At 39.2% G+C, this 13,204-nt stretch overlaps 1 protein-coding gene across 2 annotated transcripts in view; it reads left to right on the top strand.

Annotated features, from left to right (window-relative positions):
• GABRB1 (gamma-aminobutyric acid type A receptor subunit beta1) overlaps window positions 1–12,798 on the top strand; it is a 109,508-nt gene extending 96,710 nt beyond the window's left edge. The window contains exons 5-10 of one of the 2 annotated variants that reach the window (XR_009114518.1): window positions 695–832; window positions 940–1,092; window positions 2,410–2,660; window positions 3,912–4,173; window positions 4,641–4,805; window positions 4,915–5,233. Coding sequence is in view for 1 of the 2 variants with exons in the window: in XM_058025304.1 (XP_057881287.1) it covers window positions 695–832; window positions 940–1,092; window positions 2,410–2,660; window positions 7,280–7,612 (875 nt within the window). In the remaining variant the exon portion in view is untranslated. Of the gene's footprint in view, window positions 1–694; window positions 833–939; window positions 1,093–2,409; window positions 2,661–3,911; window positions 4,174–4,640; window positions 4,806–4,914; window positions 5,234–7,279 lie in introns of those variants that run through there. The other variant, XM_058025304.1, reaches the window with a different exon arrangement.
• Window positions 12,799–13,204: the final 406 nt, after the last annotated feature.

Raw genomic sequence — 13,204 nt, 5'->3', positions numbered from 1 at the left:
AAATATTTCTGAAAATGGTAACAATAATGTTAACATTTCCAGTGATATAATAGCAAATTAATTTTTAATTACATTATAAATAATCAACATCACTGTTAAAAGGAAACAGAAGAAAGGTGCTAGTTTTGGAGAAAAAAAGAAATAGTTCTGTGATAACAGAAGATCAAAGATGGCATGGTCTAATTAAAATATAAAATGCTTCATGAATATCAAAGGGTTACCTACAGCTCTGACAGACATTGTCAGGTGACACTACAGGCACCTTAATTCTTCTAGAATCATCTTTGTCTCCACTGGCTCCCCACTGTGTATGTTGTCACATCCTGCATAGGAAATCAAATGAAAATCTGGGGACTGAACTTGGTTTTACTGTCAGAGCTCCTCCAAAGAGAGTTTAAAAGTTTTGCTGATGATGTTGTTGGCAAACTGAGCAGCTCAAGCCTGACTGAAAAGTAGTAGTATTAGAGCTAGCTAAAAAACAAACTTTAATCATGAATTCCGTCCTTGTTTTTTGTCTTCTCCTCTTCTACATCTAGAATCTTCCTCAGGGCATAGAGAAGGCTTCTGTGTAACAGGAATGTCACACAACTGAAGGCTGAGTTCCTGTTTAACAGCAGCTCCTTCCACTTGAACTGCTACTATTTAAGCAAAGTAATAAAGCAAAGTCAGTAATCAAGTTGTGCCTCTATTTCAGATGGATACACTACTGATGATATTGAATTTTACTGGAATGGAGGAGAGTCAGCAGTGACAGGAGTTAATAACATCGAGCTCCCACAATTTTCTATTGTGGATTACAAGATGGTATCAAAGAGAGTGGAATTTACAACAGGTAAGCACTGACAAGTTAAAAAATGTTGTCCCCTCTTCCTCCAACCCAGAAATATCAGTGCCTACCTTTTGTGAGGCATTAGTCATTACATGACTTCTTTCTTCCAGGAGCATATCCTCGACTCTCACTTAGCTTCCGGCTTAAAAGAAATATTGGATACTTCATTTTGCAAACCTACATGCCTTCCACGCTGATCACAATTCTGTCATGGGTGTCTTTTTGGATCAATTATGATGCCTCTGCAGCCAGAGTTGCTCTAGGTAACTTCTTCTCAAAATGACTGAATGATGTGGGCACTTGCTCCCTTTGAAAACAGTGGCACCGAATCCATTCTGCTGGTTGTAGCATCATTAATTGTGATCTTACACAAGCAGCACAGGCTTGTCAGGAAGGCAGGCAGGTGTGACCTTGCTACATCTGAAGCTCTTGCTCCACACTTAGGTTGGGATTCTGACTGACTTCCTGTTGTCATAATGGTTTGCAAGCATTTTTTGAAAACAATTTGCTTCCAAACTGGAGTGTAAAGTCCAATTCAGGTTTCTTAGGCTATCCACACTGTGCTGCATGAACAATCCCTCGTGATGTTAGGTGTTCTCTCAGGCCAGATCTGTGACTGGAAGGAATACACAAGATCCCACTGACATCACTGGAGATAGACCAGTTTACACCAAATAAATCTGGTTTACCTGTAGTTAGTTCTTTCCCATACCACCTTCCTCCCTACAACTTTCCATAAGAATGAAGATCTTCTGCACTGTCTGTGCTTTAAGGCATATATGTTTTGCAGCTCTATTGCCAAAAAGCCATTTTGTCCCATCTCCCTGAAAATTAAACTTGTTACACCTGTGCCTAGAGCTATTCTCTGCATGCACTAATGACCTGTGATTAAAGCAGACTAAAAAATAATTTCAGCCAGCTAAAAGAAAAAACACATATGAGAAAAAAATCATTCAGTGGTGGATAACACAATGAGATGGAAATGCTTTACTTGCAAGCACCTAGTTAACAGGAAAAGCTACTTTGGTTCAAGCATGTATATAACCTTCTCTTCATCAAAGACCGACCATCACTTTATCAAAAGGCTCCCCGTTCTCCTTTTAATCTTCCATTTAAAATCAAAAGCTACATACTTACTGCAGAATCCCACAGCAATGCAAGTCACCTATAGGGTCAAGCAGAGCTACTGCTGTAAATGAAGTAAGAAGCATTTTCTCACATAGAAAGAAAAGCTTTTGCTATCCAGGTCAGAATCAACTTTTGCTATCCGAGTCAGCTAACACCACATTCCCTAGCACAGTAACTGCAAAAATTAAGGCAAGAAGTTCCAACATAGCCTGGGCTATTAAAGGTTATTTCATTCATCCTCCATTGCATGAAAAGCCAAGGAAGGTGCTATCAGCAGACTTGCACGGATATGTTCCTTTCCAGTTCTGCAAAAAACACATTCCTTTGGCTGCTAAGAACCTGATCACAAAATTAACCCATCTGCATGAGAAGTGCAATGCTGCCATTGTGTCTTCTGTGCTCAAATCTCCTTCCTTGTCTCATGAGTCAACGTCTGTTTCTTCCCTTCGCAGGAATCACGACTGTGCTGACCATGACCACCATCAGCACCCACCTCAGGGAGACCTTGCCAAAGATTCCCTATGTCAAGGCAATAGATATTTACCTGATGGGATGCTTTGTGTTTGTGTTCCTGGCCTTGCTGGAATATGCCTTTGTAAACTACATATTCTTTGGGAAAGGACCTCAACGTCAAAAAAAGACAGCAGGCAGAGCAGGACATGCTACAGGAGAGAAGAGCAGACTGGAAACAAATAGAGTCCAGGTAAAATGTTCAAGATATCTTGTCAAACATTACTTTTACTGTAAAAATGTTCATCTATATGATGATAGAGATAAATACAGATAGAACATGTGCAAAAGCAATGCAAAGGTATTTAAGATTGCCTAGAGAAAAATTGTATTTTAAGGAGATCACAGCAAAATATGGTCTGCTCCATCTTCAACTGGAAACAGAGTAAGAAAATACAGAAAATGCAAATGAATATTTAGGACACGTATTTCTTTCTTCTTTGTATTTCTTGCAGAAGAAGTACAAGGGGTACAAGGAAGTTAAACATTTATCACTTCAGCTGTATCTTTTTTTTTTTTTTTTTTGCTTTAGAAGGTGGTATAGAAGAAATGTTTATAGTAAAGTTCCTCTTTACATACAGAAACTTCACCAAAAATAAAAAGCATAGACAAGCTCAGTTGCTTCAGTGAGCCCTGAATGAAACCTGTAGCACTGACCTTTGAGGAACACAAGGATGCTGCTGCTAGGTTTAACAGCTTTCACAGGTGTCAGGATTTTTTCCCTCAGCTAAATTCAGGCACACAATTGCCCCCTCTTTAAAAAACAAGCCAGAAAACTTACAGAAAGTAATACTATGGACATATTTTTAATGAGGATGAGTTTAATTTTGCAAGACGTCACTGAGTACTTGCAAACATCTGTAAACTTTTTTCACTTTTCCCCAGTTTTTCAGAAACAAATCCTTTGAAGCCTCAGGTGTATTTGGCCCAGTCTGGTGCAGAAGAAAATACATATCCTAACAAGCCAAAAATTTTCTTCCTTCCTGTGCTTTCCTTACAATATATTACATCCAAGTTTTAATGAGATATTGCCCAGGCTGTCCTATAAACTTTTTTACTGCTGTGGCCTGAGGTGAAAACATTTGAACAAAACTGTATTTGTGCCCTCTGTTCAGTCTGAAAAATGAGACCAACACATAAAACTCTAAGAAGTAAGACTTCATCTTGATAGATGGCTACAGTGTCACATACACATCTGGAAGTGCATTTCAGAAACTCTGTGATATCTTATTAATTCTAGAGCTGTGTGTTTGGTGTCCCACCACCACAGCTATGCCTCATTAACAAAGTCATCATATCCTCAGTCTCAGTGAACTCATGAGCCCATTAAAAGTTCTTTGCCTTCTGTCCCACTGTGTAGGAGATGCTTTATTACAGTGAGGACACAAATTCAGTTCAGGCAATCAGCAGTCTCCAAGACCCCACAAAGTACTGTCTTCCACAGAGCACAGCAGATAAACCACCCCAGTATGGATTGTCCTGCACAGACACTGCCTATCCATTTCTATGGAAAATAAGGAAAGGGAAAAAACAACATAACCCACAAACTCCAACCAGCTGCCTCAACAGCTCCTGAGATAACCCAGCCTAGGTGAGAAGCAGCACAGCAAGGATTCATGATGAAGAAGAAATCAAGACTTCTTCAGAGGTCAGCCTTGGCTACATGTGCCCCAGTGCACTGAACTGAGTAAAGGATAAGAGTGCAGGTAAGTTCTTCTCCTACATATTTGGAGAGTTCATTTAACTAACAAAATGCCATAACTCATAACTAAAAGCTTTTGTCTAATAGTTATGCAGCAAAGATTACACTGGGATTGGTACTCAGAATGGGATGGAAAATTTTTAAAGCACCACCATTGCATACACCGTCATTTTTCTGATAGAAAAAAAGAAGTAATACATGCTTTGTACCAGGATTTCTAAGTGCTCACACTTCAGAGAGCAATCCCATTCTGAGACTGAGAGTGCTTTGAGTGAACAGACTGCTTTCTGCCTGTACAGGGCAAGTTTGCGATTATAAATACGTTTATATGCCCACATATCATAAACACACACATGTGAATGGATATTGGTGAATTTTGTGTTCCACACACTGATGTGAGACATTGTGAACATTAATTTTACTCAGCACCGAAATGCTGATTTCCAACAGTTGTATTTCTGTCTTTGGCAGGAAGAGTGTACGTGACCAGAACAGTGGGACACAGTAAGGTTCTGTTACCTCCAGGGAAACAGCTCCCAGCCCCTCTCCATCATTTTTTGAGATTTTTCACTGGTATTATGATGCCTGCACCAGAGCAGGGGAAAGTCGGTTTTTGAGCATAAAAGAAGTACAGTTGTAAGTATGGGACATTTTTTCCCTTTTACTCTTGACCCACACCACTTATCCATACAGACACCTGTAACTACTAGAAGATATGTAACAGTGCTTCATCTCTTTGTGCCAGGTGAAGATATTGATCATTCTCATCTGACATACAACTCCAAAGACTAAAAGAGTTCAAATTCCTCCACCAGATAACACAAGCTTTAGATGCTTGAGCAACACTCAGCAAACAATATGAACAGTGTAGAGAAGACCACATGAAAACTGGAACAGAACTAACTGCTGTTTCATATGTGGCTGTTCGATAAAGACCGAAGAAGATGGAAATAAAGTCTCTCCACCTTCACAATTTATGCCATTTTTATTTTTAATATACAAAAACTATTAATTTGTAGTAATCAATCTTTCTGTTTCTCTGAATAAAGCATAAAGACCGTTGATATCTCCTTGTTCATTTGTCAAACCGAGATGTCACTGACGGGGACAGCCTGAGGGAGACCCCTCAGCAGGTCTTCCCAGTTTATGACCCCTTAATGGGTCTTCCTCTTTATTTATGTTACCCACTGCCAGCAACAGCCAGCACCTGGGAAGGACTCACACTAACAGCTTATGGAATATCACTGTTTATTAGTAAAAAGGTTAAGGTTCAAGGATTGCCAGTGATAGTATCTGACTGCACAGAAAACACATCAGATCTTCAGAGTAAATGAATAGTCCCATAGTTATGGCCATCCTCTGAGGAGTAGAAGACCCTAGCTTAAATCTTCCTTCTTCTTAAATTTAAAGAAGTGACCTAAAAAGTATGAATATACAGGCCATATCTCAAGCAAACATTTGAAACATTTGAAACCATGCTGATTTGTGACAAGCTGACCTTTCTAACCCAGAACATGTGAGCTTTTCCCACCAAAACAGTGGCAGGAACTGGGGTGTTACCACTGAATTCTCATTTCAGCAAATTTGTCATCAATCAATTTCTAAAGCAAAATAGTGCATTTTCTACCTGTGATGCCTTATTGCTTCACTTAGAAGGCTTTTTTACCCTACAGTTCTCTTGTGTGGCTTTTGTACAAATATTCCCTTCACTGCTTTTCTTTCAGTTATTAAGTGCTTAGTCTGGCACAGTGCAAATATGCTGTCAGTAATGATGTAAAGATTTCTCCTTGTGATGGGAAAGAACATCTTCCACATTGCCAGGTGGAACTGAGACTTTCTTTGGTGCCATCTTTCCTTTGCAGCAACTCACAAAAACTAGGTTTCCTGTATGTTTTGTTTGGAATTTCTTCTTGCACATACTTCAAATCTTATTCGCTGATATAAAGGCATCCACAGGCATGATCGAGTTTGTTATAAATTTGGGATAGGTCCAACACCACAATTTACCAAAAACAACAGTAATATTCAAGCCTCAAGGTGAAGACCTTGAAGTTTCATTTAAGAGGCCAGTGTTATGATGTATATTTCTCTCACATGAGCCATGGTGGATGTTTAAATATCTGTGAATTTGAAACATCTATTAAGTCTTTGTGGAGAAATCAGAAGTTAATCTGGAAATAGCACAAAAACTTTTCAGAAGAGGTTTTACTACAAATGTGTAGAAAATGAAAGATTTGTGAAAAGGAGAACACTTCACAGCAATGCAGCAATTCATGGTTAATTACACTCCTACATGAGAAGACAATGATACAAAAATATTTAATATTTTTATATATATAATTGTTTGTGCCAGACATGTACATACTGGTTGCAGTTTCCAGTTCTTTGCTCAGGTATTTAAAACAGTGCTTTGATTAATAGCACAAATAAAGGGACAGACATATTTGAAACAGCTGCTTCTGATACTAACACATAAAAATGCAACTGAATGTAAGTTTTCATTGAATAAAATGGATTATTCTATCTGTACATGAACAAGTTAATGTGCTATGGTTTCATCCCTGTAATAGAGTTATTGCCCAAAATCAATTCTCATCACGAGTATTTTATAATAACTGATAAAATACAAGTGTATCGTGTATCTACATGCTCTTCATATGATGAACCCATTGTTAAAAAATTTTAGAAACTAACCTGCAGCACTAAAACAGTCAAAAACTGTTTAAAATGGGCAGAGACAGCAACATTTTCTTTCTATCTTGAGTATGTGAAAGCTTCAGGTGCCAGTCACCAGATTTAAAGATCAGTATTTCAAAAAGACCATGGTCCAAGTAAAAGACAAAATTGCAAAAGTCTTACTTCACAGAGGATGAGACAATTAAGTGAATTACAAAACCAAGGAACCAAGCTAGGATGGAAGGTGCTTGAATAGCTAATTTCACGCCAGTCAGGAAAGCGTATTCCGTGTCTTTTCACCTTTGTGAATGTACTAGACAGGACTGTCACTGCAGCCCCAGGAGCCCCCTGACACTAGAGCCACAAAGTCCATCTGGGAAACACCTTGGGCTGGCTGAGGAGCTCGTCTAATCCCCATTCCTTCCTTGACACAGGTTGATGCCCATGGAAACATGCTTCTGGAGCCTCTTGAGCTACGAAATAACATTTGCACCATCTTCCATGAGCCCCGAGCCACCGGGCACACGAGCGACAGTGCCAACCTGCAGCACAGAAGAGCCACTTCCAGCAGAGACCTCTGCAGCAGGAGTGCTCTGGACAGGCACAGGCTCCATAAAAAGGGACACTTACACAGGAGGGCATCCCAGATCAAAGTCAAAATCCCTGATCTGACTGATGTTAACCTGATAGACAAGTGGTCCAGAATGGTCTTTCCCATCATGTTTATTCTTTTTAATATTGTTTACTGGCTGTATTATGTCCACTAAGTTATGCAATAATGTTACCACAGACTAACATAATTAGACTTGTTTCTTTTCCTTCTCAATCTCATTAATTCTGAAGAACTGCAAGTAGCTATAATGTCCCATGTTCAACGTAAGATTCTCCAGCATGGAACACTTCTAGATTTAAGCTTTTAAAAAGAAAACAACAACCCAACACAAATCCAGGGTTGCAACATTTAGATCAGAACAGTACAGATCAGCTCTTAAGGAGCCTCTTGAGAAAAATTGCTCTACCTTGATTTTTACAAAGTTTGTGCATCACCCATGACCTTTCTGCGCCAAATTTAATTTTTTTAAGTGGAAATTTGTCCCACTGTATTTCTTATCATATATTGGCAGCTTACAGCAGCATGCTTCCAAACAACACAGTCAAACTACTAGCAGTAGCTATGTCACTGTCTTTCACCACTCAGAGCAAAGAGAAATTTGAAGAAATTACAGTTTAAAGAATTGTAACTATTGCACCATGCTTCACTTCAAACTTAATAGCTTTACTGGGAAGTATTTCCATAGTGTGTTTGAGAAATATCACTCAAGGAGAAGTCAAATAACATTTTCATAGACAGAGATCTTCAAAAGAAAAAAGGTAGCAGAGAGAAATCCCACGGAGTATCCAAGCAAGTAAGCAGCTGATTTGATCTTAATGGAATTCTGTTATTTCCACAATAACAGAAGTAAAGTCGATATTTATCAGAACAGTTGTACCATATGTAATTTTGTGTTAAAAAGTAGAAAAAAAACACATGTTGATTCCCTGAATGAACTCTGTGGGATACCCCAGGCCAAGATTTTTCTTAAGGCCCAGGTTTCCTGCGGCTGGTAATTGCAACATTCTCCCAAAAGTTGGTAGATGTCTGGGAACAGATCTGAGGAAATTTCTGCACACAGAATTCTGAATTCCTTCAGATTTCTTCATTCCACTGAGAACCAGGAGATGCAGCTGAGCCTTAGAGCACACTGGGAATGCTGGTGCCCTCCTCCTGAGGAGCTGCCTTTCTTACCTGGCAGCCTACTGCCTGACACAGCTCCAGGCAAGGAGCCACAGGCAAAGGGCAATGTCCATGCAGCTGAGGAGCAACAGATCAGTCATCTTCCACCTATGATAAATAGGTATAATATATATTAAATAAATTAAATTAAGGAAGTCTTGCAAACTGAACTTTCCAAAACTGCAAAAAATAGCACCAGGAGGGAGACAGCAGTAGGACCATATGTGCTGTCCATTGCAAACACATATCCATTAAATAGTTTTGAATTCTTTGAATTCAAATGAGACTTAACAGAGTAAGTCCATGAGCCATTGAATTTGCCTGCTTTGTGCTTATACACAAAAATTAAATCAAAGAAAGTAATTCAAAGAAAGTAATGAATTCTGCAGATTTGTAGTGTAAAATACAACCATCAGTGATTCACGTTTTGCATTGCCAGATTTCCAAAAGACATTCACAGACAGACCTCAGGTAAGTAATTAAGTCCAGCTGATCCAGTGGTGAAGAGATACTGCAACCTCTCCTTACAGCTGCAGTGAACATTTTAGAAGAGCCAACATCTAACATGACATCTAAAAGTCTTTAGGTTAGAAAAGGAGGATCCTTTGTTTTGGATTACAAGAGCAAAGATCAGCTTTACTAGTCTTCAGCATTTCTTTTGCAGGCCCCTAACATATCCATACACATATTTTTCTAGTTTATGGTTCAGCCAGATACTCCTGGCAAAGTTGATAGGTACATGGACTAAAATCAGTTACATTGTACAGTTCCAAGAAAAACAAAAATTAAAAAAAAAGGGAGCAGAGTAAAAGCCATTAACAAAACAAGAGCAGAGCACATGCAAAACTCCTTAAGAACAGCATGTCCCAAAATAGGAGGATGTAGCCTTCTGCCCCAGGAGACACTGAACACACACCTATCCAAACCCCAGCCCCACAGGACATTCTGGGCAACACACACCAAGGCCTGTCTGCACCAAGAGCTGGAAGCCACCACCACCACCTGAGTCAGGAAACAGCTGCCAGCTCTTGGTGCAAAGTTTGGCAGCAGGGACTAATGACCCATCACATACAGAGGCAAGAGCCACTAACTGTAGGAGCAACTTCTAGAGAAAAAAGCAGAAGAAATCATTTCTCACCTGAGAGCAATAGCTTGGCAGCAAGGAAAAGCCAGTGGTTATTAGTGGCATGGCATGGCATGGCAAAATGAGTCCATTTATAGGTTACCCAGGCACAATGCCATCTGGAGCTAGAAATTATGGAGCACAAAAGAAACACAATCTCTTCCCATCAATAAATTGGAGTAATTTGGCTGACTTTATGCAATAAAGCTGAATAATGCTGTAATGCCAAGTTCCCTTACAGTTGTACTTTAGTAGTTTCCCTACCCTGAAGAACCAGGCTTCAAGATCAGCACAGGTAAGGACCTATTGCTAATTAGGTTTTAGCTAAACTCCTATGCAGTTTGTGCAGCTCTGATGCAATTTCTACTGGAAGTCATTTTTGGCTGGGTTTCCTGAGGCATTGAGTTTCTACTGTCCCTGAGCATGTACATTTGTGTGCCTACCGGGAGTCTCCCAACAACATTTGAATCTATTGAGAATATCAACCAATAATTTTCTTTTTGTTCAAAAGCTAAAAGAACAGTATGGATCTGAGATACTAGATTCCTACAAGTTTCAACAAAGCAGCTATGTTAGCAGAGGACAAAGCTCACATTGTCATCTGCCTCTTCTCTGGCAGAAAGAAACTTGATGAACTCCAGCCTTATTAGACACGAAACCCAGTCTTTTCAGTGAAACAGGAATATTTTTGACATTACATTGCTTTATGCACTGAACAGCACAGAGGTTGCAATTTTAGAATCTCTGCTGGTTCACCTAGTTCACCCTTACAGGAAATGTTCCTTCCCTTTGTACTGCAAGTGGAGGATTTCTTGACATAAATCACAAGGAAAGTCACCCAGGGGCTGAGGGCCACATTCCACCAGCTGTTTCCCATCACCAAGGAGCCTGTTCCCATGAATCCTCACATATTGAGGATGCATTGCTAACACGTCCTTGGGAGTATTAGTAAAAAAAAGGCTGGATTATATCAGTTATGTAAAAAACTACTTTAAAAATGGGTTCTCTATTACAAAGCATGACCTCCCCACATCTGTGACTGTGCATTTCTTCCTACCTCCTTGGGCACCCAATCACCCTGCAGCCCAAGGAAGGCAAGAGATCACACGAGAATAATGAATTTCAGCATGTAGTAATGCTGAAATGTATATGCACAGGCTGAAAGAATTAAGTGACAAATAAAAAAGGTGGCATTTTTTAAAAGAAGACCGGGTGACTTTGGTCTACTTGCTGCCTTGGAGTGCAGAGGTAACTCTAATGGTGCTGTTTGTTTCTTGCCATGTGTATTTCTCAATTATTTTGTAAGTAACCTTGAATCTCCCAGAATTATAAAAACATCCCTTCTTGTCTCATGCTGGTGCCAATCTAAGAAATGGCCTGGTACTCACTCTTTTACATTTTTTATTGCAAAGTCCAATTGCATTTGACTGTGAATACCAGTGAGGAACCAATATAATTACATGGCAGCAAAAGCATGTCATATTGCTAGAGATCATCTCTGACCAATTTCTTTTAACTCATCCCTGGCTCTCTGTACCTGCACTGTCTCAAGCAAAAGTATAAAATCAGTCCCACTGTCAAAATGTAAGAAAGATGGTTTCCTTTAGCAGATCATGCCTTTTGGTGAGAACATCAGCCATCTCATCCACATCTGTGAACATACCAGTCTCCTTCTTCCTGTCTCTGAAACTTCATTTCCTGTTTTGATCTAGCTGACAACATATTACCTGATTTTTTTATATTTTTAGAAGAAACTTAGAATGTTGTACACTATAGCTAACATTTCTGAAACAAATCAGGCAAATCATAATTTCAAGAAAGAGCTGATTGAGACTTTGGCATAGGTAAAGAATTCAGGATTGGGTTTCACAAAGGAAGTTTCCAGCAGCTCTCAGATGATCCTATGTCACTCTGGCTCCCATTTAAAACAATATCAATAGAAATACAACAGATCTGAAACCTCTGCCTTCGTAGCCCTCAAAAAAATCTATTTAATCTATATCCTAGGAATCCTTCCCCACAGATAGTCCATCATCAAAGCAGTTCCTGTGGAACTCTAACAGTTCCCAGTTATAAAAATCCCCACACCTTCCAGTGCCTTTCATTACTCTGTTAGCTAAACTAGCTGAGTAACCCAATGCTTAAAAATAGCCAGAGCCTTCTCTCTGTAGTACTCTCCTCACAGGCCTGCAAAAATCCAAAGAATGATATTTGTGATATTTGCCTCATTTTCTAGGCTTTGGTGGGAGTCATTTGGTCCTTCTGGAGAAGCCCTAAAGCAGGTATGAACTAAAATTTTACAGAGGAAACAGTGTATACCACCAAATGTAACTGAGGTTGATTTAAAGTAAAAAAAAAAATTATGGACTATCTTGATGCACTTATGAAAGCATTCATTAGTACTAGAAGAGTAAAAATCCCTTTACTGCTGATACTGCATTTTAAATATTAATTCACAAATCAAAATGATAGCAAAATGTGCATACTTCAGGATAGGGTGTTACTGGTTCTTAAAACCACCTTTCAGAAGAAAGCATAATTATGTCTCAATATGTTTCCCATCAGAAAGGCTTGCTTCAGAACTCAGAAATGTTCTACAGACTTATTTAGATCTTTTAAAAACACAGCTTCTTGGCATATATAATTGCTTTGTTGCAAAAGCAGTTTTATAAACAATAGTCAATTCCATACTGACAGTTTGCTGCTCATATGCAGTTCTGGTTCCCTTTAGCATACCAAGATCAAAGCTGACATGGCTTATATGAAAAAAAAGATTTTTCTGAAATCAAGGGAAGAGTTCTGTGAAACAGAGAAAAATGCAATGAGCACTAGCAGAGGGCAAGTAACATTATTTTTATAATTCACTTTTTATATTTTGTATCAAGATATGCTGATTTTCTGATTCAAATTGCAGGTCTGCTTATGCAATATGAATTTCTGTAGGTGCTTTTGAGGTGGTGAAATCAAAACTTCCTACAGTGTGTCTATTATATTGTAGGTACTGATTTCATTAGCTTTTGGTTCAAAAAGCCTCCTGTACAAAGTTTTGTTTCTGGTGTAAAAAAAGCCTCCTGTACAAAGTTTTGTTTCTGGTGTAAATTACATACTCAAGAGGCCTCTCCTTAGTACCTGCAAAACCAGAGAGATTTCCTGAACACCTTTATGATGGTTAGCTTGGGGGGTTTTGCCCATGCCACTGCAGGCCCCAGAAGTGAGCTGCTCTGCTAGGTAGGGACTGGGAGAACAGCAACCCATGGCCTTGAATTGGGCCAAAGGAGCAGCATCTCCTGGGAACAACACTTACCAGTTAGTGTGGTGGCATGTGCAAACTCCACAGCTATTCCACATGCTGCAGCCAGTTAATTAGAATGAGCTCACACATGGAAGAAGGTAGGAAAATACAGTTATTGGCAAATAGAGCAGAAAAGCAAGGACAAAATTCAGTTCATTGATGCTAATTGG

Source organism: Melospiza georgiana, chromosome 5 (assembly GCF_028018845.1).
Source record: "Melospiza georgiana isolate bMelGeo1 chromosome 5, bMelGeo1.pri, whole genome shotgun sequence".
In the NCBI taxonomy this organism is placed as follows: domain Eukaryota; kingdom Metazoa; phylum Chordata; class Aves; order Passeriformes; family Passerellidae; genus Melospiza; species Melospiza georgiana.
Note: the sequence above shows the minus strand (reverse complement) of the source record. Positions and strands in the feature narration are given on the sequence as shown.